The sequence below is a fragment of the Scyliorhinus canicula genome, chromosome 12, assembly GCF_902713615.1.
Source record: "Scyliorhinus canicula chromosome 12, sScyCan1.1, whole genome shotgun sequence".
Lineage (NCBI taxonomy): Eukaryota > Metazoa > Chordata > Chondrichthyes > Carcharhiniformes > Scyliorhinidae > Scyliorhinus > Scyliorhinus canicula.
In genome coordinates this window covers 51,564,445-51,590,607 of record NC_052157.1, presented here as the reverse complement: position 1 = coordinate 51,590,607, position 26,163 = coordinate 51,564,445, and the positions used below count along the sequence as shown (strand labels likewise).

Genomic DNA, 26,163 nt, shown 5'->3' with positions numbered 1-26,163 from the left:
CAAAACATCCACCCTACAAGTGGGGGAAAAGGTCCAAAAAAACAGCCTCGAGTGGGAGCTGTCAAATGTGTGAGCACTCACACCATGGCCGCCACCGGAAGTCATCATATCCCTTAACCGCAGTATCCATTTGCTCTGATAACTTAAGGGACCGACACCAAGGTTCCTCTGATCATCTGTGCTTCCCAGGGTCCTGCCATTTATCATGTATTCCCTTGCCTTGTTTGTCTGCCCAAGTGCATGACGTCTGGATTGAATTCCATTTGCCACTGATCAGCCCATCTGACCAGCCGGTATATATCCTCCTGTGATCGAAGGCTATCTGTAGAATCCGTGCGGAGTGAATACACATGGAACGGTAGGCAGGATACAATACTGATTTATTCTTGGTACACAATAAATCTCCACTCCCCGAACGATCTCCCTCCTCGATCTGCACACAGGTTGGGGTTTTTATATTATGAGGGTTCCCTTCGTTAAGGGGATCTCCCCACTCCGTTACCGGGGACGGAGTGCACCACCTTAAACTTCCTTGTGCAGGAGGAAGTAGAGCTGGCCCTAATCAGTGCTTCACTCCAGAGACCCAACCCACTTCCTTCCCGAGTTCATCCTCTCATTTTTGCCTAGCTCCGTCCAGTGGTGCCCTCGCCCTTTCCAGAAATTGTCTGTAGATGCCTCCCCACAGTTCCCCCTCTCCTTACTGTCCACGTTCTTTAGCTCCTCCAGCAGAATGTCTCTCGGGGCCCATGGTACCTTGCCGTCTCTTTGGGGAGAAAGTATTTGATTTGTAGGTGCCGGAGTTCCTGCCCTGTCAGTAGCTCCAGTTCTTCCGTCAGTAGTCCAGGGTCGCGCGTCTGTTCCCTATGTAAAAGTCCCTGGCCGTTAGCGTCCCCCTGTCCCACCAACCCCCATTGGCCCCTCACCCTCTCCCCCACCACCACCTCCCAATCCTTCACCCCATCCACCAGCCCATCACCCTTTCCCCAATCCCCCAGGCCCTCACCTTCACCTGCCCTACCACCACTTCCTCCCAGCCCCAAGCCCCAAACTCCCCCAGTCCCTCACTCCCACATTATTAACCCCTCAAACCCTCACACCCCCAATCCATTGCCTCACCCTCTCTCTCGAGCCATCGTCTCCTTCCTCAATCCCTCGCCCCCTTCCTCAATCCCTTGCTCCCTTCCTCAATCCCTCGCCCCCTTCCTCAATCCCTCGCCCCCTTCCTCAATCCCTCACACCCTCCCTCAATCCCTTGCCGCCTCCTTCAATCTCTTGCCCCCTCCCTCAATCCCTCGTCCCCTCAATTCCTTGTCCCCTTTCCCTCAATTCCTCATCCCTCATTGATTCACCCCCTCCCTCAACCACTCTCCCTCATTCCCTCGACCCAATCTCTTCATTCCCCTGCTCCATTCCCTCAACTCCTCTCCCCATCCCTTCTCCCTCATTCCCTCGGCCCCCTCTTCATTTCCCTGCACCATTTCCTCACCCCCCTCCCTCTTCTCTCGCCAACTCAATCCCTCACCCTCTCCCTTACATTCGTCAATCCCTCACCCCCTCATCCTACCTCCCTCACCCCCTCCCTCATCCCCCTCCCTCATCCCCCCACCCTCATCCCCCCTCCCCCCTCCCTCATCCCCCCTCCCTCATCCCCCCTCCACCCCTCCCTCATCCCCCCTCCCCCTCCCTCACCCCCTCCCTCATCCCCCTCCCCCATCCCCCTCTCACTCATCCCCCCTCTCCCCCTCCCTCATCCCCCTCCCCCACCTCCATCCCCCTCCCCACCCCTTCCTCATCCCCCTCCACCCCTCCCCCCTGCCTCCCTCATCCCCCCTCCACCCCTCCCTCCCTCATCCCCCCTCCACCCCTCCCTCCCTCATCCCCCCTCCCCCCCTCCCTCCCTCATCCCCCTCCACCCCTCCCTCATCCCCCCTCCACCCCTCCCTCCCTCATCCCCCCTCCACCCCTCCCTCCCTCCCTCATCCCCCCTCCACCCCTCCCTCCCTCATCCCCCCTCCACCCCTCCCTCCCTCATCCCCCCTCCCCCCCTCCCTCCCTCATCCCCCCTCCACCCCTCCCTCATCCCCCCTCCACCCCTCCCTCCCTCATCCCCCCTCCACCCCTCCCTCATCCCCTCCCTCCCTCATCCCCCCCTCATCCCCCCTCCACCCCCCTCCCTCCTCCCCCCTCCACCCCTCCCTCCCTCATCCCCCCTCCACCCCTCCCTCATCCCCCTTCCTCTCTCATCCCCCCAACCCCCTTTGACCCCCCTCGACCCCCTTTCCCCCCTCGACCCCCTTTCCCCCCTCAACCCCCTTTCCCCCCTCACCCCCTTTCCCTCATCCCCCTTTCCCTCATCCCCCTCAACCCCCTTTCCCTCATCCCCCTCAACCCCCTTTCCCTCATCCCCCCCTCCCTCAACCCCCTTTCCCTCATCCCCCCTCAACCCCCTTTCCCTCATCCCCCCTCAACCCCCTTTCCCTCACCCCCCAACCCCCTTTCCCTCATCCCCCCCTCAACCCCCTTTCCCTCATTCCCCCCTCAACCCTTTCCCTCATCCCCTCAACCCTTTCCCTCATCCCCCCTCAACCCTTTCCCTCATCCCCCCCTCAACCCCCTTTCCCTCATCCCCCCCTCAACCCCCTTTCCCTCATCCCCCCCTCAACCCTTTCCCTCATCCCCTCAACCAATTCCCTCATCCCCCTCAACCCTTTCCCTCATCCCCCCCCCACCCACCCCCTTTCCCTCATCCCCCCCCCCCCCCCCCTTTCCCTCATCCCCCCCCACCACCCCCTTTCCCTCATCCCCCCCACCCCCCCCCTTTCCCTCATCCCCCCCCAACCCCCTTTCCCTCATCCCCCCCACCCCCTTTCCCTCATCCCCCCCCCCTTCCCTCATCCCCCCCCCCACCCCTTTCCCCATCCCCCCACCACCCCCTTTCCCTCATCCCCCCCCTCACCCCCTTTCCCTCATCCCCCCCCCCACCCCTTTCCCTCATCCCCCCCCCCCCCCCCTTTCCCTCATCCCCCCACCCCCTTTCCCTCATCCCCACCCACCCCCTTTCCCTCATCCCCCCCACCCACCCCCTTTCCCTCACCCCCCCCCACCCCCTTTCCCTCATCCCCCCCCACCACCCTTTCCTCATCCCCCCCCACCCACCCCTTTCCCTCATCCCCCCCCCTCCCTCATCCACCCCCCCCTCTCCCTCATCACCCCCCCCCCTCATCCACCCCCTCTCCCTCATCCACTCCCCCCTCTCCCTCATCCACTCCCCCCCCTCTCCCTCATCCACTCCCCCCTCTCCCTCATCCCCCCTCTCCCTCATCCACCCCCCCCCCTCCCTCATCCACTCCCCCCTCTCCCTCATCCACCCCCCCCCCCTTCCCTATCCACCCCTCCCCACCCCCCCTTTCCCTCATCCACCCCCCCCCTTTCCCTCATCCCCCCCCCCCCTTTCCCTCATCCACCCCCCCCTTTTCCCTCATCCACCCCCCCTTTCCCTCATCCACCCCCCCCCTTTCCCTCATCCACCCCCCCCCTTTCCCTCATCCACCCCCCCCCTTTCCCTCATCCACCCCCCCCTTTCCCTCATCCACCCCCCCCCTTTCCCTCATCCCCCCCCCCTTTCCCTCATCCACCCCCCCCCTTTCCCTCATCCACCCCCCCCCTTTCCCTCATCCACCCCCCCTTCCCTCATCCACCCCCCCCTTTCCCTCATCCACCCCCCCCTCTCCCTCATCTACCCCCCCCCTTTCCCTCATCTACCCCCCCCCCCTTTCCCTCATCCACCCCCCCCCTTTCCCTCATCCACCCCCCCCCTTTCCCCTCATCCACCCCCCCCCCTTTCCCTCATCCACCCCCCCCCCCTTTCCCTCATCCACCCCCCCCCCTTTCCCTCATCCACCCCCCCCCCTTTCCCTCATCCACCCCCCCCCCCTCTTCCCTCATCCAGTTCTCCCTGACAGACTCTCCCTCATCCCATCTCTCGATCCCTCACCCCCTTGTTACTCACGGTTCTCTCCCTCAGACACACAATCCTCCGCCATTCTCTTTCCCTCTCAGCAGCTGCCGCGCGCTCGGGGCGGAGCCTCAATATGGGGGGGGGGGGGGGGGGCGGTTGTGTGTGTTGGGGTGTGTGTGGGGGGGGGGGGGGGGGTGCGTGTGTGTGTCGGGGGGAGGCAGTGCGTGTGTGTGTCTGGGGGGGGGGGGAGTGTGTGTGTCGGGGGGGGAGTGTGTGTGTCGGGGGGGAGTGTGTGTGTGTCTGGGGGGGGAGTGTGTGTGTCGGGGGGGGAGTGTGTATCTGGGGGGGGAGTGTGTGTGTTTGGGGGGGTGTGTTTGTCTGGGGGGGGGAGTGTGTGTGTGTGGGGTGGGTGGGGGGGGAGTGTGTGTGTCTGGGGGGGAGTGTGTGTCAGGGGGGGAGTGTGTGTGTCTGGGGGGGGAGTGTGTGTGTCGGGGGGAGTGTGTGTCTGGGGGGGAGTGTGTGTGTCGGGGGGGGTGGGGTGGTTGTGTGTGGGGGGGTGCATATGTGTGTGGGGGTTTGTTTGTGGGGGGATGTGTGTGTGGGGGTGGTGGTGTGGGGAGGGGGGACGAGGTTCGGCAGGGGGGCGCAGAGACTAACACTGCCCCCCCCAAAGATCCCCCTACCCAGACACTGCCTGGCTGGACACCCCCCAACTCTCCCAACCAAAGCACAATCCGGGCTCCCCAATTCACACCCCCATTCCTGACACACCATTTACACCCAGACCATCTCCCCCCATCCAGCCCCCCCAATCCATCCATCCCCTCCCCCCTTGGACCTCCTACCCCCAGACTCCCCCCCCCCCGACTCCCGCCCCCCCAGATTCCACCCCCCCCAGACTTCCCCCCCACCCCCCAGATACACTCTGCCCCCCAGACATTCCCCACCAGACACTTTACCCCCCAGACACCCCCCCCCCCCACCCAGAATCTCCTCCCCTCCACGTAAAATACGGCGAGCAGCTATTCGTGTCGTGGGGCGGCCGTGGGGGGGGGGGGGAGAATAGCGGGAGGGCGTGAAAAATGTCGGGGACACCCTCCCGCTATTCTCCGACCCGTCGTGGGCAGCGGAGAATCGCGCCCAAGGTTCTTTTAAAAACATGACTACTGCAGTCAAACACATTCCAACCCAGGCTCCTAACCCTTAAATTGTCAAATGTTTATAATCCAATATATCTAAAATCCCATATTCATCACAGGTGGCCACACCATGGCTTACATGGAAAATTAGAGATATTATTATTTCCAAGGAAGAGGCATACATATTGGTCTGAAAAAAACAACAGACATGAGGATTGGGAGCAGTTTAGAATTCAGCTAAGGATGACAAAGGGATTGATTAAGAAAGGAAAAATAGAGTACGAGGGTAAGCTTAAAACTGACTATAACAACTTCTATCGGTATGTGAAGTGAAAAAGATTGGTGATGACAAATGTAGGTCATAGAACATTACAGCGCAGTACAGGCCCTTCGGCCCACGATGTTGCACTGTCCTGTGAAACCCCTCTAAAGTCCCTCTACACTATTCCCTTATCGTCCATATGCCTATCCAATGACCATTTGAATGCGTTTAGCGTTGGCGAGTCCACTACTGTTGCAGGCAGGGCATTCCACGCCCTTACTACTCTCTGAGTAAAGAACCTACCTCTGACATCTGTCCTATATCTATCTCCCCTCAATTTAAAGCTATGTCTCCTCGTGCTGGACATCACCATCCGAGGAAAAAGGCTCTCGATGTCCACCCTATCTAATCCTCTGATCATCTTGTATGCCTCAATTAAGTCCCCTCTTAACCTTCTTCTCTCTAACGAAAACAGCCTCAAGTCCTTCAGCCTTTCCTCATATGATCTTCCCTCCATACCAGGCAACATTCTTGTAAATCTCCTCTGTACCCTTTCCAATGCTTCCACATCCTTCCTATAATGTGGCGACCAGAACTGCACACAATACTCCAAATGCAGCCGCACCAGAGTTTTGTACAACTGCAACATGGCCTCATGGCTCCGAAACTCAATTCCTCTACCAATAAAAGCTAACACACCGTATGCCTTCTTAACAACCCTCTCAACCTGGGTGGCAACTTTCAGGGATCTATGGACATGGACACCGAGATCTCTCTGCTCGTCCACACTACCAAGAATTTTACCACTAGCCCAGTACTCTGCCTTCCTGTTATTCCTTCCAAAATGAATCACCTCACACTTTTCTGCATTAAACTCCATTTGCCACCTGTCAGCCCAGCTCTGCAGCTTATCTATGTCCCTCTGTAACTTGTAACATCCTGCACTGTCCACAACTCCACCGACTTTAGTGTCTACAAATTTACTCACCCATCCTTCTACGCCCTCCTCCAGATCATTTATAAAAATGACAAACAGCAACGGCCCCAAAACAGATCCTTGTGGAACACCACTAGTAACTGGACACCAGTCAGAGCATTTCCCATCAACCACCACTCTTTGTCTTCTATCAGCTAGCCAATTTCTGATCCAAACTGCTAAATCACCCTGAATCCCATGCCTCTGTATTTTCTGCAATAGCCTACCGTGGGGAACCTTATCAAACGCTTTACTGAAATCCATATACACCACATCAACTGCTTTACCCTCATCCACCTGTTTGGTCACCTTCTCGAAGAACTCAATGAGGTTTGTGAGGCACGACCTACCCTTCACAAAACCATGTTGACTATCTCTAATCAAATTATTCCTTTCCAGATGATTATACATCCTATCTCTTATAAACCTTTCCAAGACTTTTCCCACAACAGAAGTAAGGCTCACTGGTCTATAGTTACCGGGGTTATCTCTACTCCCCTTCTTGTACAAGGGGACAACATTTGCTATCCTCCAGTCCTCTGGCACTATTCCTGTAGACAAAGATGACTTAAAGATCAAAGCCAAAGGCTCAGCAATCTCCTCCCTAGCTTCCCAGAGAATCCTAGGATAAATCCCATCCGGCCCAGGGGACTTATCTATTTTCACACTTTCCAGAATCGCTAACACCTCCTCCTTATGAACCTCAAGCCCTTCTAGTCTAGTAGCCTGTATCTCAGTATTCTCCTCGACAACTTTGTCTTTTTCCTGTGTGAATACTGACAAAAAATACTCATTTAGCACCTTTCCTATCTCCTCGGACTCTACGCACAACTTCCGACTACTGTCCTTGACTGGCCCTACTCTTACCTTAGTCATTCTTTTATTCCTGACATACCTATAGAAAGCTTTAGGGTTATCCTTGATCCTACCTGCCAAAGACTTCTCATGTCCTCGCTTGGCTCTCCTTAGCTCTCTCTTTAGAGCCTTCCTAGCTAACTTGTAACTCTCAAGCGACCCAACTGAACCATCACGTCTCATCTTCACATAAGCCTCCTTCTTCCTCTTGACAAGTGTTTCAACTGCTTTAGTAACCCATGGTTCCCTCACTCGACCACTTCCTCCCTGCCTAACAGGTACATACTTATCAAGGACACGCAGTAGCTGTTCCCTGAACATGCTCCACATTTCCATTGTGTCCATCCCCTGCAGTTTTCCTCTCCACGCGATGCATCCTAAGTCTTGCCTCATCGCATCATAATTGCCTTTCCCCCAGCAATAACTCTTGCCCTGCGGTTTATACCTATCCCTTTCCATCGCTAAAGTAAACGTAATCGAGTTGTGGTCACTATCACCAAAATGCTCACCTACCTCCAAATCTAACACCTGTCCTGGTTCATTACCCAGTACCAAATCCAATACGTCCTCGCCTCTTGTTGGCCTATCTACATACTGCATCAGGAAACCCTCCTGTACACATTGGACAAAAACGGTCCCTTAAAGGTCCCTTAAAGTCAGAAAGAATAAAAGCTATAATGGGGGACAAAGAAACGGCTGACCAACTGAATACATACTTTGGTTCTGTCTTCACAAAAGAGGACACAAATAACGTGCCAGGAATGTTGAAGAACACAGAGTTTAGAGCAGTGTTTTTCAAACTTTTGTTCCAAGGATACACTTTTGCCAACTGATTGACCTTCGGGACCCACGCCTTCCGGCCTTCGCTACCAACGTTCACTGACCTTTGTGACACACGCCGACCAACCTGCGCAACACACGCCACATTCGCTTACCTTTAATGCAAAAGTGGAGCCTGCTTGGTCCTCACGATCTCACTTGAATCAGATGCAAAGGAGCAGAGGGCAATGCGCAGGTGCAGACTTCAGCCAATTCCTATATGCGGTCTTCATCTTTATGAAAACAGAAAATCCAACCTCTCACATGGAGGTCGTCATGAAGGGCAACAAAATACCTATTTTGTTCAGCGCTGGATACTCCTGGAAGATGGTACACCAGAATGCTGACAGCCTCATGGATTTTTTGGATGTTGTTAATGTGGTATTACAGGCCGGCTACAACAACGTAGTCTTTTAATTTGGAGTCAGCTCTAGGTTAATAAATGACTCTGGGGTCTGAACCTCAAAACAAATTTTTCACCCACCACTTCTCTTTCAAAATCTGAAACATCTTCTCTCATTTGCCAGTACTTTGCCAGTACATATAGCACACATGGGCTTTGCATCCTTATTTGCATTGGTGCAAATGACAAAACCATGCCTCATCTTTGTACTGCTTTCTTCCCGAGTTAAGTTTCTTGTTTGTAGGCTGCTCACCGGACGCCATGGAACTCTGTCAGAGCTAACACTTTCACTGCCCTTGACTCTCCTGTGCAGTGCTCTCCAGCAGATTCTGATGTATGATTCTGTCCAATAGGTAGTGGACGGCACGGTGGCACAGTGGTTAGCAATGCTACCTCACAGCGCAAAGGACCCGAATTCAACTCTCGCCTTGGGTGACCACCTGTGTGGCGTTCGCACATTCTCCCTGTGTCTGGGTGGGTTTCCTCCGGGTGCTTCGGTTTCCTCACACAGTCCAAAGATGTGCAGTTTAGGATGATTGGCCATGCTAAAGTGTCCTGCCCATCACCCACCACGCATCGTGACCCACAGTTTGAAAAATGGAAGGAGATCAGCATTAGTAGAGAAATGGTGCTGGGGAAATTGATGGAACTGAAGGCTGATAAATCCCAAGGCATGATAATTTACATCCCAGAGTACTTAAGGAAGTGGCTCTAGAAATAATGGATGCATTGGTGAACTTCCTCCAAGATTCTACAGACTCTGGAACATGACTAGTATAACCCCACTATTTAATCATTCCCCTGAGGAAGAAGCTGCGCTCCGAAAGCTAATGATTCAAAATAAATCTGTTGGACTTTACCCTGGTGTTGTAAGACTTCTTACTGTGCCCACCCCAGTCCAACGCCGGCATCTCCACATCAAGCCCACTAATAATAGAGGTAGAGAGAAAGCAGGAAATAATAGACTAGTCAGCCTGACATCGGTCATGGGAAAAATGTTCGAGTCCATTATAAAAGATTTTATAACAGAACACTTGGACAACAGTGGCAGGATCGGACAGAATCAGCAAGGATTTACAAAAGGAAAATCACATTTGACAATTCTACTGCAATTCTTCGAGGATGTAACTAATAGAATTGACGAGGTGCAGCCAGTGGATGTGGTTTACTTGGACTTTCAGAAGGTTTCCAACAAAGTGTCACATAGGAGATTAGCATGTTAAATTAAAGTGCGTGGTGTATTGAGATGGATAACAATCTGGTTGACAGATGGGAAACAAAGAGTATATATACAGTAAATGGTAGAACCCTCAAGAGCATTGACAGTCAGAGTGATCTTGGTGTACAAGTCCACAGGTCACTGAAAGGGGCAACACAAGGTGGAGAAGGTAGTCAAGAAGCCATACGGCATGCTTGCCTTCATCGGCCGGGGCATTGAATATAAAAATTGGCAAGTCAGGTTGCAGGTGTATAGAACTTTAGTGAGGCCACACTTGGAGTATAGTGTTCAATTCTTGTCGCCACACTGCCAGAAGGATGTGGAGGCTTTAGAAAGGGTGCAGAAGAGATTTACCAGGATGTTGCCTGGTATGGAGGGCATTAGCTATGAGGAAAGGTTGAATAAACTTGGTTTGATCTCACTGAACGAAGGAGGTTGAGGGGTGACCTGATAGAGGTCTACAATACTATGAGGGGCATAGACAGAGTGGATAGTCAGAGACTTTTTCCCAGGGTAGAGGGGTCAATTACTAGGGGGCATAGGTTTAAGGTGCGAGGGGAAAGGTTTAGAGGAGATGTACGAGGTAATCTTTTTTACACGGAGGGTAGTGGGTGCCTGGAACTCGCTGCCGGAGGAGGTGGTGCAAGACGTTTGAGGGACATCTTGACAAATGCATAAATGGGATGGGAATAGAGGTATACGGACCCTGGAAGTGTAGAAGATTTTAGTTTTGACGAGCAGCATGGTCGGCGCAGGCTTGGAGCTATACTTTTCTTTGTTTTTGTTCTTTAGTAGGAATAATAGCAGGCAGTGACTGGTGGGGTACCACAGGCAGTGATGCTGGGACGTCAGCTAGTCACAATATATATATTAAAGATTTAGTTGAGGGAACTAAATGTTGTGGACTCATGGATGCACAGTCTGTTTGAGCAGGTAACTGATATTGTCGTGGACAGATGCTTCCGCAGCAGGCATGTTGGTGAGGATGATGTCAAGTATGTTTTTCCCTCTTGTTGGTTCTCTCACCAATTATTGCAGTCCCAGTTCAGCAGCTATGTCCTTTAGGGCCCAGCCAGTACGACCTGTGGTGTTGCTACCGAGCCTCTCTTGGTGATGGACTTTGAAGTCCCCTACGCAGAGCATATTGTGCACCCTTGCCATCCTCAGTGCTTCCTCCAAATGGTGTTCAACGTGGAGGAGTACTGATTTGTCAGCTGATGGTGGTCGGTAATCAGCAGGAGGTTTCCTTGCCCATGTTTAACCTGAAGCAATGAGACTTCATGGGGTTCAGATTTGGTGTTGAGGACTACCATAGCGACTCCCTCCTGACTGTATACCACTGTGCCGCCGCCTCTGCTTCGTCTGTCCTGCTGGTGAGACAGGACATGCCCAGGAATGGCGGTAATGCTGTCTGGGATATTGTCTGTTAGGTATGATTCTGTGAGATCTGAGTGAGTTCAGGTTTTCATTTGCACTGTTGGGGGATGGAGGTGTGCTTCTTTAGATTTTGGTGTTTTTCTGTCGGGCAAATGTGTGGGGATTGTTTGATGTTGAAGTCTGTTTGTATGATCAGGGGGGAATGTGGGGAGGGAACAATAGGTGGGTGACTATCCGGCGCCAGGGATGGGAGCCATCAAGCTAGCTGGGCGGGCTAGCTCACGGAAGCGCAGTGGGGGGTGTGCATATGTTTGGCTTATCAAAGGAGTTGTTGTTACTGGGGGGGAGGGGGGGAAATGTTCTGCTGACGAGGGAGGGACTTGGACTAAGGGACAGAGAGGAGGTTGGGGTGGAAGCTGCCTGGGGGAGATCCGGTGGAGGCGCGGAGCATGGGCTGGAGGCGGGTCCAAAGAAAGGGATGGCTGATCAGTGAGTGGGGGGGGGGCAAAGAGCCCCCCATCTAGGCTGATCACCTGGAAGGTTCGAGGGTTAAATGGGCCGGTCAAGAGGGCACATGTGTTCGCGCATCTTAGAGGACTGAAGGCGTATGTGGTAATGTTGCAGGAGACGCACCTTAGAGTAACTGACCATATTAGATTGAGGGAAGGCTGGGTCAGTCAGGTCTTTCACACAGGACTGGATTCAAAGACTAGAGGGGTCGTAATCCTGATCAATAAGTGGGTGGTGCTTGAGGTGGATAGAATCGTTTTGGATGTAGGAGGTCGGTACATTATGGTCAGTGGGAAACTGGAGGGGGTGCAGGTGGTATTAGTAAATGTGTATGCGCCAAATTGGGATGATGTGGAGTTTATAAAGAGGATGCTGGGGAAGATATGAGACCTGGACTCGCACAGGTTGTTCATGGGAGAGGACTTCAACACAGTTGCTGACCCTGGCTTGGACCGGTCAAGCTTGAAAACAGGCAGGGTGCCAGCAATGGCAAAGGAACTAAAAGGGTTCATGGAGCAGATGGGGGGTGGATCCATGGAGATTTGGGCAGCCGAGGGTGAAGGAGTTCTCCTTCTACTTAAGCGTGCATAAAGTGTACTGCCGGATGGATTTCTTAATTTTGAGCAGGGCCTTATTGGCAGGGGTACTCGGCAATCACAATCTCAGACCATGCTCCGCACTGGGTTGACCTGCAGGTTAGTAAAGACAATAACCAGCGCCCTGCACTGGAGGTTAGATGTGGGACTTTTAGCTGACGAAGGGGTGTACGAGAGGTGAGGAAGTGTATTCAGAATTACCTGCAGGCCAACGACATGGGGGAAATTTCAGCAGCGATGGTCTGGGAAGCATTGAAGGTGGTGGTCAGAGGGGAATTGATCTCGATACGGGCCCATAGGGAGAAGGTGGACAGGGCAGAGACGGACCGACTAGTTAAGTAAATACGGCGGAGACTACAGGCGGAGTTCGGCTTGTTAAACACAGGGATGGCGGTGGAGCAGCTGAGAAAGGCGAGGGAGGCGCTCTATGAGCATGAAGAGAAGGCCAGCAGAATGCTTGCACAGCAGCTTAGAAAGAGGGAGGCAGCCAGGGAGATAGGGAAAATAAATGACAGAGATGGGAACCTGGTTGGAGATTCAGCAGGGGTGAATAAGGCGTTTAGGGATTTCTACAGTAGGCTGTATAGGTCGTAACCCCCTACGGGGTTGGAGGGGATGAGACACTTCTTGGGGGTGGCTGACTTTCCCAAAGGTTGATGGGGAGCTGGTAGAAGGGCTGGGGGCCCCGATTCGGTTCGAAAAGATAGTGGAGGGTCTGAAGGCTATGCAGTCGGGTAAAGCCCTGGGACCGGACGGGTACCCAGCGGAGTTTTATGAAAAGTTCTCTGGGATATTGGGGCCGGTATTGATGAGGATGTTCAATGAGGCAAGGGAAAGATGGATGCTGTCCCCAGTGATGTCACAGACCACGATTTCGCTGATTCTGAAACCAGACAAGAACTAACAGCTGTGTGGGTTCTATAGCCCGATATCCCTGTTAAATGTGGACGCCAAACTGCTGGCCAAAGTTTTGTCCTCCAGGATTGAGGATTGTGTTCTGGACGTTATTGGAGAGGACCAGACGGGTTTATTAAGGGTAGGCAATTGGTGGCCAATGTAAGAAGGTTGTTAAATGTGATTATGATGCCACCGGAAGGTAGGGAGGTGGAGGTAGTGATCGCAGTGGATGCAGAAAAGTCTTTTGACTGGGTCGAATGGGATTATCTTTAGGAGGTACTGGGACGGTTTGGATTTGGGCGGGGCTTTATTGACTGGGTCAGGTTGCTGTATCAGGCTCCTGTGACAAGTGTACAGACGAATAGGACAATATCGGACTATTTTAGACTGCACCCGGGTCGAGACAGGGATGCCCCCTCTCCCCACTGTTGTTGCACTAGCTATAGAACCGTTGGCAATTGCTCTGAGAGCCTCAAGGGGCTGGTCCGGGGGGGGGGGGGGGGGGGGGGGGGTGGTGGTGGAGTACAGTCTCGCTCTATGCAGACGACCTGCTTCTGTATGTATCGGACCCATGAGAGAAGATGGAAGAAATCATGAAGGTTCTACGGGAATTTGGCCGGCTTTTGGGGTATAAGCTAAATATGGGGAAAAGTGAGATGTTTGCCGTCCTGGCGAGTCGACATGAGAGGTGATTGGGGGAGCTGCCATTTAGGATAATAGGGGGGAGCTTTAGGTACCTAGGCATTCAAGTGGCGCGGGAATGGGATCGGCTGCATAAATTAAATCTGGCCTGGCTAGACGACCAAATGAAGGACGATTTTCGGTGATGGGACGGGCTCCCGTTGTCATTAGCTGGGAGAGTGCAGACGGTGAAGCTGATGGTCCTCCCGAGATTCCTGTTCATGTTTCAATGTCTCCCCATCTTTATTCCGCGGTCCTTTTTTAAAATGGGTCAACAAAGTGATCTCTGGCTTTTTTTGGGCGGGCAAGACCCTGCGGGTAACGAAGGTAATACTTGAGCGGAGTCGAGGAGAGAGTGGGCTGGCGCTGCCAAATTTTAGTAACTATTACTGGGCGGTGAATATAGCCATGATCAGGATGTGGGTGGCGGGGGAGGGGTCGGCATGTGAGCGTATGGAAGGCGGCTTCATGCAAGGGTACCAGTTTGGGGTGTTGGTAACTGCGCCTCTGCCGTTCCCGCCGGCACGGTACTCCACCAGCCCTTTGGTGGTGGCAGCCCCGGGAGTCTGGGGGCAATGGAGGAGACATGTGGAAGCAGAGGGAGCATCGGTCTGGTCCCAAATCTGTAATAATCACCAGTTTGCCCCGGGAAGTATGGATGGGGGGTTCCGCATATGGCAGAGAGCAGGGATTGAGAGCATGGGGGATATGTTTATAGAGGGGAGCTTTCCAAGTGTGAGGGTGCTGGAGGAGACCTTTGAGTTGGCGAGGGGAAACAAATTCAGGTATCTGCAGGTGCGGGACTTCCTACGTAAATAGGTGTCAACCTTCCCACTCCTACCGCTAAGGGGGATTCAGGACAGGGTAGTTTCCAGAGGGTGGGTAGGAGAAGGGAGCGTCTCTGACATTTGCAAGGAACTTATGGGGTCAGAGGAGACGCAGACCAAGGAGCTGAAGCGCAAGTGGGAGGAGGAGCTGGGAGGTGAGATAGAGGATGGTCTGTGGGCGGACGCGTTGAGTAGAGTCAACGCGTTCACAACATGTGCCAGGCTCAGCCTGATACCATTTAAGGTCGTTCACCGGGCTCACATGACAGCGGCCCGGATGAGCAGATTCTTTGGGGTGGAAGGCAGGTGTGCAAAATGTGCGGGAGGACCAGCGAACCATGTCCAGATGTCCTGGGCATGTCCGAAGCTCAGGGGATTTGGCAGGGGTTCGCAGATGTCAATGCCACGGTGTTAAAAACAAGGGTGGCGCTGAGTCCAGAGGTGGCAATTTCCGGGGTGTCGGAAGACCCGGGAATCCAGGAGGAGAAAGAGGCAGGCGTTCTGGCCTTTGCTTCCCTGGTAGCCCGGAGACGGATACTATTAGCTTGGAGGGACCCAAAGCTCCCGATGTCGGAGACCTGGCTATCGGACATGGCTAGCTTTCTCTGTTTGGAGAAAATCAAGTTCGCCTTGAGTTGGTCACTGTTAGGGTTCGCCCGGAGGTGGCAACCGTTCGTCGACTTCTTCGCGGAAAATTAATCGTCAGCAGAAAGGGGGGGGTTGGTTTAGCTTAGAGTAGGGGGTTAATAAAGGTGGGACCTGTAAGGGAGGGAGACTGCTTTTGCACTATATTTATAGTTTCATGTACACTGTTTATTGTGCTGTTGTTATAATACCAAAAATACCTCAATAAAATGTTTATTAATAAAAAAAGGTTTGATTCTGTGCGTATGACTATGTCAGGCAGTTGTTTGCCTTGTCTGTGAGACAGCTCTCCCAACTTTGGCACAAGCTCCCAGATGTTAATAAGGAGACCTTTGCAGAGTTGACAAGGCTTGGTTTGCCATTGTCGTTTCCAGTGCCTGGGTTGATGCCGGGTGGTCCTTCTGGTTTCATTCCTTGCTTGTGTATTCGTAGCAGTTGAATACAACTGAATGGCTTGCTCGGCCATTTCAGAGGGCTGTTATGGGCCAGCCACATTGCTGTGGGTCTGGAGTCACATGTAGGCCAGACCAGATAGTTTTCGGCCGAGCTTAGGTGAATAAGACTTAGGCAAAGCCATAAGAGAACAATAGGATAGCAGACTCAAACCCCAATGGACTCCAGCAGGATCCCCAGTGTTGCTGGTGGGCACAGGATCTTGGGAATGGTCCATCTGGGCCAGGTAGTGCCTGACCAGGGGTTGAAAAGGAGCGAATGAAGTGGGCTAATTGAAATAATTCATGTTTTAGATTGAAATTAAGATGAACATGAACAGCTTTGAAGTAGACAAGTGTAGTTATTGGAGCTATTTCTCAACATGATGGGAAATATAGACAACACATAGACATTATGGGATGGGACTCGAACTAACAGTTGCAAGTCATAAAATTTAATGACCTTCACAGGACGAATGAACAAATGTTAGAATGTTAGAACCACAAATCATAGACATAAATCTTGGGTATTTGAAACCTCCGAGGGAGATAACAGCGGATACCTGCAGCCTGCTCGTTGGGAATTCATAGTGGAAATGTGATAACCAAGCATACAAATGTGTGATGCAGCTTCTGTATCAGAGAGAGACACCCGGAAGAACCAGACTGTGTCTCCCAAGCATGCTTGAGTAAAAAGTCTTTGTTACTGGACTTACAGACTTGAGTAGTTTCAATTTTTTTTATCACAACAGAATAGATCGCACTCTTTGCAATCTAGATTGTCTCGTGACAGCCAGGGGGAAGAACGTGATGGAACAGGAATGGCGGTGTAGCAGCCTGGAAGGATGGCCATTTTGGAACCAATGCCGGAAATATGTTTCAGGTCTAACAGAGGGATGTCAGTATGAGGTGAGAGGCAAGGCTCCAGATGTATCCTCATCGGCAGTTTTGTAGGCCACAAAAGAGTCGAAACCAAGTTAGTGAAAAGAAAACTTAATTTATTGCAAAGCAATTATATTGACAATATACACCAGACCCCAGCCGGGTCTGCTCTGTCGGTTCTTTACCAATGACTTTCCCATGATGTGTGTTTTATAGACTGAGAGAAAGATTAGAATAACCAAAGTGTGGTTACAGAGGGAAGGTTTATATTGTTGGGGTGCTGGAGAAAGCCCTGGGGTAAGGGAAGGTTGTACTGAAGGCATTGGACTTCACCTGAACTGGTATAGCATTGAGGGAAGAGTATTTAATCTTTGAAGAGAGGGCATAGTAGAGATGGAGAAGCGTACGTGTTGTGATCAGTGATAAAATTCTCCGCCTCACGCTGCCACAAACGTGAACAACGATCGGGCAAAGAATCAAGCATTCGGCCCAAATTGAGGTCCATGCCTGGCGCCGATTCAGGCCAATTCCTGGCTGCTCATCCTGCTGACTGTTCACTGTAAATGTTCAGAGAGCCTTTGGTCATCCGGGTGCCCACCCAGGCCACCAGTGTGGAAACCCTCAGACCCCACTGACCCATTAATAGGATGGGCGTGACCAAGCTTAATTAGTAGCCCACCAGGTGCTGGCACTCCTCAGTGCGCTCATCAGAAGCACAGCCTCACTGTAAGGTGTTGTAACCCGCTTGAGACCTACAGGGCTGGAGCAATCAGTCTCCCCATGAGTCTGGCTGAAAACGAGCTCCACAACTCATGGGGCGAGGAGCCCTAGATCATTCATGGTTAAGATGTGTATAAATGGGCCAGGTATGGGACAGGTAGATCAGACCCAGCTGGGACCTGATGTATATTGTGAATATAATTGTTTTGCAATAAATCCTGGAGTTCAGTTACTAGTGGTGTACTGCAAGGATCTGTTTTGGGGCCACTGCTGTTTGTCATTTTTATAAATGACCTGGAAGAGGGTGTAGAAGGATGGGTTAGTAAATTTGCAGATGACACGAAGGTCGGTGGAGTTGTGGTTAGTGCTGAAGGATGTTATAGGATACAGAGGGACATAGATAAGCTGCAGAGCTGGGCTGAGAGGAGACAGATGGAGTTTAATGCGGAAAAGTGTGAGGTGGTTCACTTTGGAAGGAGTAACAGGAATGCAGAGCACTGGGCTAATGGAAAGATTCCTGGTAGTGTAGATGAACAGAGAGATCTCGGCATCCAGGTACATAAATCCCTGAAAGTTGCCACCCAGGTTAATAGGGCTGTTAAGAAGGCATATGGTGTGCTAGCCTTTATCAGTAGGGGGATTGAGTTTTGGAGCCACGAGGTCATGCTGCAGCTCTGGTGCGGCCGCACCTGGTGTACTGCGTGCAGTTCTGGTCACCACATTATAGGAAGGATGTGGAAGCTTTGGAAAGGGTTCAGAGAAGATTTACTAGGATGTTGCCTGGTATGGAGGGAAGGTCTTATGAGGAAAGGCTCAGGGACTTAAGGTTGTTTTCGTTAGAGAGGAGAAGGCTGAGAGGTGACTTAATAGAGACACATAAGATAGTCAGAGGGTTAGATAGGGTGGACAGTGAGAGTCTTTTTCCTAGGATGGTGATGACCAACACGAGGGGACATAGCTTTAAATTGAGGGGTGGTAGATATAGGACAGATGTCAGAGGCAGTTTCTTTACTCAGAGAGTAGTAGGGGTGTGGAACGCCCTGCCTGCAACAGTAGTAGACTCGCCAAATTTAAGGGCATTTAAGTGGTCACTGGAGAGACATATGGATGAAAATGGAATAGTGTAGGTCAGATAGGCTTCAGATGGTTTCACGGGTCGGCGCCACATCGAGGGCTGAAGGGCCCGTACTGCGCTGTAATGTTCTATGTTCTATGTAATGTCCACTTCTCTTCTGGCCACTCCATCTGGGTTGCTATTTTCTCAAAAGTCCTAAAGAATGTTTCTACTTCATTCCCCTTCAAATTTTGGGGGAACATGTATAAACTTAAACAGATCACCACTAGGACTAGGCTCCCCTCTACTGGCAGCTTCCCTTCTTTTCCAGTACCGTAAGGTGGAAATCTATCTCCCTTTCTATTTCTTCTCTCTCACTTTCTGTTTCTCCTTACTCTCTATCTCTTTCTTTTCTCTCCTCTCTATCTCTTTATTTTCTCTCATTTGCTTCATCCTCCCTCTCTCTGTCCTCTTTTCAATTTCCATCTCCGTTTTTAAAAATTCCCATTCATGCTCTAATTGCAACCAAGTTCTCTCCAGCTCCCATTTCCCCACAAACAGACATTCCTCTTGTTACACTCACTCGTCAGCCTCCCTGGACTCCTGCATCGAATGTAACAATTGCATCAACTGCCTCCACCTTCGTAGCTTTAGCTGGTACCACCATTTGTAATTCACCTGCCAATTTGCCAAGTTTGTCTTTGTGAAGCCCCAAAAAGTAAATTAGAGTTAAGTCTTCCATCTGGAGGAAATGCTTAGCAGCATCCATTGCCATCCTGTTATATAACTACAAACCTGGTGTCTCTTTACAAATTACTCTGCACCCTAAATTCGGGGTCTACCACTCCCAATCCCGGACGAGCCGCCACTAATTTATGTTACAACATCCTGGGTGAGTGCATGGTCAATTCCAGCCCCACAGACCCCGGCGTCCCAACATAAATGAATTAACTAATATTTGTGTATTTTCTAGAGATCTCTGACTCTTGACTGCTTCAATGAGTTACAGGCAGCAGATTTGCAAGTAAAATATTAACAAAACTGTTTATTTATAACAAGAATAAAAGGTGAACATATAATGGTAAGAATGGAGCAATGGTCTGCTAATCTAATCGTTCCCCAAACCCCGTCCCGCTCTCCACCCAGACACACACAAGACTGACACACGGTGGAGGGGGTAGTAAATGTTTAAAAATAACAGGGATTAAAAAGGTATTTAGCCAATTAGCCAATCCACCGGAACCGAACTGAAAGACGTTCTCTGGTGGATTGGCTAGTTGGTGCATTGCTCTCTGTTCCATTGACTGGTTTGCTTTATGGACTTTGGCGAAGTGGCTCATTGGCTCAGTGGTGTTTGGATTGTCTGTTCACTTGGCTAGTAGGCTTCGTGATCTCTGGCTGGTTGACTCATTGGCATCATAGTCTCTTGTGGATTGGCTACTTGGCTCGGTGGTCCCTGGCGGATTGACTAGTTGGCTCAGTGATCTCTGGTTATTTGGCTCAGTCATGTCTATTGTATTGGCTAATTGGTTCGGTGTTGTCCGGTGTTTTGGCTCATACTCTGTAAGATCTGGTGGAGTGGTTAGTTGGCTGCACTGTCTATAGTGGATTGGTGAATTGATGTGATGCTTTCTCATGGATTGGGATTAAAAGAGATTTGAGGATCTTTGCTGCTGAGGTTGAGGTCTCTGTAGGCAGTGATCTTTTCAGAATGCAAGGTGTTAAAACCATCGGTTGGTTTCGATCTTCAAGCTGGGCCACTCAGGCCAGATTCTCAGGCTTTGGGATCTCCTCTTGGGACACGCTTCAACTTGTGTTGAGGTGAGCTTTAGCCACGGAACTTGCACTTCAGGTCTGCACAGTGTCTCATATGTGGTCAGCTTCAGCAGATTCACCAACAGCTTGTCTTGGTTATTCAGAATATCAGAGCAGCAGTTTTCACAAGGCCTTTGAGTGGTCCGATAACTTTAATGGGAGAGGAATCCAGAAAGTTCCCACTCCCCAGCTCTATCTTCAGGCTTTGAGTACTGATTGACTGCTCGGATTACCTGAAGGGAGAGGGAGTTCCAGCTAAGTCTTGAGAGAGAATTCCAACCCTCATCATGGTCTTTAATGGATTTTTCAGTTGGCTCCATGGTATCTGGTAGGTGGATTAATTAGCTTGGTGTCTCTGTTGGATTAGTAGTTGGCCCGGTGGTCTCACGTGGATTGGCTAATTGGCGGTGTGGGCTCTGTTGCATTGATTGGTCGGCTTTGTGGATTGGTTTGTTGCACTGTGGTCTCTATTGGATTGAATAGTTTGTTTGGTGGTCTCTGGTAGATGGCTCCTAGGTCTCTGCTGTATTGGATGGTTGAGGCGGTGCTTTCTGGTGGATTGGCTAGCTGGCTCACTGATCTCTGGATTGGGTAGCTGGTTTACTGCTCTCTGGTTGATTGGCTAGTTGACTCGATGGTCTGTGGTGTAGTGGCTCATTGGCTCTATGCTCTCTTTTGGATTCATTAGTTGTCTTGGTCATCTCTAGTGGATTGGCCTGTTGGTTGGTGATCATTGGTCTATTGGCCAATTGTCTCGGTGGTCTCTGGTGGATTGGCTAGTTTTCTCGGTGGCCTCTGGTGGATTGGCTAGTTGAGTCGGTTGTCTATGGTAGAGTGATTAGTTGGAATGCTAGTTCCTGGTGGATACATTGCTTAGCTTGGTGGCCTCTGGTGCCTTGGGCAGCGGCTTGATGATTCTGGTGGATTGGCTAGTTGGCCTGTTGGTCTCTGGTGGATTGAATGGTTGGCGGGTGGATTGTGTAGTAAGCTCCTTGGTCTTTGGTGGTTTTGCTAGTTGGCTCGATGGTCTTCGGTTATTGGCTAGTTGGCTTTGTAGCCTTTGGTGCCTGGGAAGATGTTCAGTTGGCTCTGGTGCATTGGAGAGCTGGCTCAGTGGTCTCTGGTCAATATTCTAAGAGGCTTGGTGGTCTCTTGTGCTGGACTTGGTGACTTAATGATCCCTGGTGGATTGGCTAGTTTTCATGTTTGTACTGAATAGTTAGCTTGGTGGGTTGGCTAGTTGAGTTTCTGGTCTCTGGTGGCTTTTCTAGTTGTTCCAATGGGCTCTGATGGAATGGTTCCTTGGTTTGTGGCTCTCTGTTGGATTAGCTAGTGAGCTTGCTGGTCCCTAGTGGATTGTCTAGTTTCTCGGTCATCCCTGGTGGATTGACAAGTTTTCTCTGATGGATTGGCTAGTTGGTGCCATGCTCTTTGTTGCATTGACTGGTTTGCTTTATGGACTTTGGCAAATTGGCTCATTGGCTCAGTGGTCTTTGGATTGTCTGGTTACTTGGCTAGTCGGCTTGGTGATCTCTGGCTGGTTGCCTCATTGGCATCATGGTCTCATGTAGATTGGCTACTTGGCTCGGTGATCCCTGGCGGATTGACTAGCTGGCTCAGTGATCTCTGGTCATTGGTTATTGGGCTCAGTCATATCTGTTGTATTGGCTAGTTAGTTTGGTGTTGTCCGGTGTTTTGGCTCATAATCTCAGTAAGATCTGGTGGATTGGTTAGTTGGCTGCACTGTCTATGGTGGATTGGTGAATTTATATGATGCTTTCTCATGGATTGGCGAGCTCATGTGCTGGTCTCTGGTGGAGGCAAGTTTTTCTATGTCGATTTGTCTCTGGATCATTGGGCTCAGATGAATTACCTAAGTGGCTATCTCATCTCTGGTGGATTAACTAGTGGACGAGCTGGCCTCTTGTTGAATGGTTAATGGGTGAGCTGGCTTTTGCTGGAGAGGGCTGTTTGGTTGCTGATCTTTAATGGATGGGTTATTTATTTATCTTCGGGTGATTATTTGGGTAGGTTTTTATAATTAATCTGCAAATGGTTTTTAGGCTAAGTCCTGGCTGTCTGCCTGTAGGTGAGCTGGCTACAGATGCGAGGGATAGCTCCACTAGATTTCCAATGTAGTTTCTGCTTATTGCATCCGCTAATAATCTCTCCATTTCATCAGGTCCTGCTTTTCTAGATCAGGATTGAAGAGAAGGAGGGGAAGTGTGAATTAAAGTTTGTAACTTTCAGTAGCAATTAATTTGAATTAAGGCCGAGGAGTATTTTCATTTCCTCGTAAACAACGAAGCTGATGCTCACAGCAGGGACAACTTTCATGCAGTTAGGTGTGAACCCTCGATAAAGACCAAACAAGCCTTCTTCTCGTAGAATGTTGTAAAAGTGACTGTGCATGCTCAAATCGGGCCCACCTCTGACAATGGCTGTGAAAAGAAAAGCGACTGAGTGTTACAATACAGAAAAATCTGATCCATTATTTTCTATTTCCTTTCACATCTTTATTAACCTGTTAAGAAGGGTTATTGGACCTACCTTGCTATGGTACAATCCCACAGGAGCCAATGTCAAGTGGCAAGGAGCAAGGTTAATGTGACAGTTTAATGAGTGAGTATTTGAAGCAACAATTGCCTAAATGTGTGAAATCTGCTTCCAGAAATGAAGCTTCACCGTGCACAGTACCTCCAGGCTGTTAAAGCATGTAGGGTGCCACAGATTAACCTCATCTGATCGCACACACACACACACATGTGAGGCCTAGGTTAGTGCTCTGGGCCACAGCGAGTAGAATTTGAATTCAAAGAATAAATTTGGAATTAAAAGACAGTTAGCATCACCATGAAACCATTGTGGATTGTCGTACAAACTCATCTGGTTCACAAAATAAATCTGCCATCCTTACCTGGGCAGGCCTGCACGTGACTCCAGACCCACAGAGATGGGTTGACTCTTAAATGCCTTCTGAATCGGCCAAGCAAGCCAGTCAGTTGTTCCAACTGTTAAGAAGTCTAATCAAGCCTCCCTCCCTAACTGCACCATGGGTGTACCTACACCACATGGACTGTAGCCGTTCAAGAATGTGGATCACCACCACCTTCTCAAGGGAAATTGGGGACAGGCATGAATGAAAGAAGAAACAAAAACCTCCCAACAGAGTGCAGCAGACAGCAATCAGGGAACAGGAATCCCTTCATTAATGTCTGAGGAAGGACTGCTATGAATCAGTTTAGACATACCAGAGTGGTGCGCAACCTCATATCCAGTAAAGCTATAGCTTGAAAATAAGAAATTAAACTGAACAGCTCAACAGAGAGACTGCAAACCTTTATTGGGTTTGCTTGTGGTACAATATCGATGGGTAATAAATGTGCACCATTTTGGTTTTCAACTCAATGTTCATTCCAAATATTCAGTAATCACAGAATGTTTACATTACAGAGCAAAGCCATTTGGCCCATCATGTTTGTGCCAACCCTTTGCAAGAGCAATTCACTTGGTGCACTTTTCTCTGAAGCCCTGCAAATGTTTCCCTCTTCTATGATTCTCTCTGAAAGCCGAATTGAATCTGCCACCTTAACATATTCAGGCAGCGTATTCCAGATCCTCATATTGTCATCGCTTCATTTCCCAATCACCTTAAATCTGTGCTCTTTTGTTCTTTCCATCAGTGCGAATTGAAACATAGAAAATAGGAGCAGGAGGAGGCCATTGAGTCTGCTCCGCTAATTCATTTGATCATTCACCTGAGGAAGGAGCAGTGCTCCGAAAGCTAGTGATTTGAAACAAACCTGTTGGACTTTAACCTGGTGTTGTAAGACTTCTTAGTGTGCTCACCTCAGTCCAACGCCGGCATCTCTACGTCATTTGATCATGGCTGATCATCCAACGCAATAGCCTGTTCTTAAACTTTATTACTTTCCCCCTTACTCGGACCTCATCAACTTACTATTCTCAATTCTAGTGCTACCTGTCACTCCCAGTATACTGTGCGTGTGGTACCTCCTATATTATCTTCTGCTTCCCACACTCCTGTCAAGTTACTTTACATTCACCCCAATAGCACTAGCAATATAACCTGAATGGAACTCTGTTCTGGCTCCATTTAGGTTGCACAGGTCCCATCGCCTCCAGAGGTGGTCCCAATGACTCAAGATTCTAATAACTCCCTGCACCATCTTTCCAGCCACATATTCATCTGCTTTATCTTCCTATGTCTATGCTCACTTGTGTGTGCCACTGGGAGTAATCCAGAGAGTATTACTTTTCAGATACTGGTTGCTGATATCCTACCAAGCAGGCATTGGTGAGACCGCACAGTGCACAGTTTGTACCCCCTTATTTTTTAAAATTCTTTTAAAATAAATTTAGAGTAGCCAATTATTTTTTCTTTTCCAATTAAGGGGCAATTTAGCGTGGCCAATCCACCTACCCTGCACATCTTTGGGTTGTAGGGATGAAACCCAGGCAAACATGGAGTGAATGAGCAAACTCCACACGGACGGTGACCCAGGGCCGGGTCCTCAGCACTGCAGTCCCAGTGTTAACCACTGCGCCACATGCTGCCCACCCCCTTATTTGATGAAAGACATAACAGCATTGGAGGCATTTCAGAGGAGGTTCACTGGATTGATTCCAGAGATGAGGGGCGGGATTCTCCGACCCCGTGCCGGGTCGGAGAATCGGCAGGGGGGGGCGGCATGAATTCTCCTGCGCCGGGGATTTGGCGGGGGCGGGAATTGCGCCATGCTGGTCAGCAGCCGCTGGCAGCGGACCACCCACCGATTCTCTGGCCCGCAGTGGGCCGAGTGGCCGCCCGTTTACGGCTGGTCCCGCCGGCGTAAATTACAACAGGTACTTACTGGCGGGACCTGGCTCTGCGGGCTTCCTCCGGGGTCCTCGGAGGGGCGCGGGGGGATCTGGCCCCGGGAGATGCCCCCATGGTGGCCTGGCCCGTGATCGGAGGCCACCGATCCGCGGGTGGGCCTGTGTCGTGGGGGCACTCTATTCCTCCACGCGGCTGCTATAACAGTCCGCGATGGCCGACGCGGAGATGAACTCCCCCTGTGCGTGCGCTGGGACGACGCCAGCACACGCTGGCTGGCGGAGGCCCTTCGGCACCGGTTCGCGTGGCGCCAAACCCTTTCCGCGCCAGCCGGTGCACGCAAACTACTCCGATTCTGCCCCTTTGGGGCAGCCCGACACCGGAGTGGTTCACGCCACTCCTTCGTGCTGGAGTTGCCCGCCGCGCCGGTTTGCGGAGAATCCCGCCCAAGGAGTTTGTCATATGAAGAGAGATTGAGCAGTTTAGGCCTACACTCTCTAGAGTTTAGAAGAATGAGGGGAGATCAAATTGAGGTAAAGAAGATGATATAAGGTGTGGATAAAGTAAGCGTGGAGCAGATGCATCCTCTTGTGGGGCATTCTAGAACGAGAGGTCATAGTCTCAGGATAAGGGGTAGCAAATTTAAAACAGAAATGAGAAGAAACTACTTCTCTCAAAGGGTAGTGAATCTATGGAATTTGCTACCCTGGAGTGTGGTGGATGCTGGGACAGTGAGTATATTTGAGGAGTTAGACAGATTTTTAATTAGTAATGGGTTGAAGGGTTACAGAGAACGGGCAGGACGGTGGAACTGAGGCCATGATGAGATCAGCCATGATTGTATTGAACGGTGGAACTAATTCGAGAGGCTAAACTGCCTACTGCCTACTTTCCAAACCTCACATTCTGATCTCAATCCATTACACTGCTCATTCTGACCTCAATGCTTCACATCAATCCCAACCCCATCATTCCAATCTCAATCCCTCACAGCATTCCCAAAACCCTCATTTCAATCTCCATCCCTCCCACCGATCCCAATCCCCTTATTTCAATCTCAATCCTCCACACCAAACCTGACCCCCTCATTCAGATGTCAATCCCTCATTATGATCCCAATCCCCTCATCCCGATCTCAATCCATTACACCGACCCCAGCACACTCATTCCAATCTCAACCCCCCACACCAAACTTGACCAACTCATTCGGATGTCAATCCCTCTTTCCAATCCCAACCCCTTCATTCTGATCCCAACGCT

The 26,163-nt window shown here is 50.8% G+C and overlaps 2 protein-coding genes across 5 annotated transcripts in view; both read right to left on the bottom strand.

The window, feature by feature from the left end:
* The window catches only part of ankdd1a (ankyrin repeat and death domain containing 1A), a 139,236-nt gene extending 135,145 nt beyond the window's left edge, over positions 1–4,091 (bottom strand). For 3 of the 4 annotated variants that reach the window (XM_038813610.1, XM_038813613.1, XM_038813612.1), the window contains exon 1: positions 4,010–4,091. In XM_038813610.1, the coding sequence (XP_038669538.1) occupies positions 4,010–4,043 (34 nt within the window). In that variant the 5' untranslated portion in view covers positions 4,044–4,091. The remainder of the gene's footprint in view (positions 1–4,009) is intronic. The other variant, XM_038813614.1, reaches the window with a different exon arrangement.
* Positions 4,092–19,333: 15,242 nt separating this feature from the next.
* Positions 19,334–26,163, bottom strand: part of LOC119974232 (calcium-binding mitochondrial carrier protein SCaMC-2-like) — a 37,437-nt gene continuing 30,607 nt past the window's right edge. Inside the window, exon 5 of the mRNA XM_038813000.1 lies at positions 19,334–22,507. Coding sequence (XP_038668928.1) covers positions 22,323–22,507 — 185 coding nt within the window. The 3' untranslated portion in view covers positions 19,334–22,322. The remainder of the gene's footprint in view (positions 22,508–26,163) is intronic.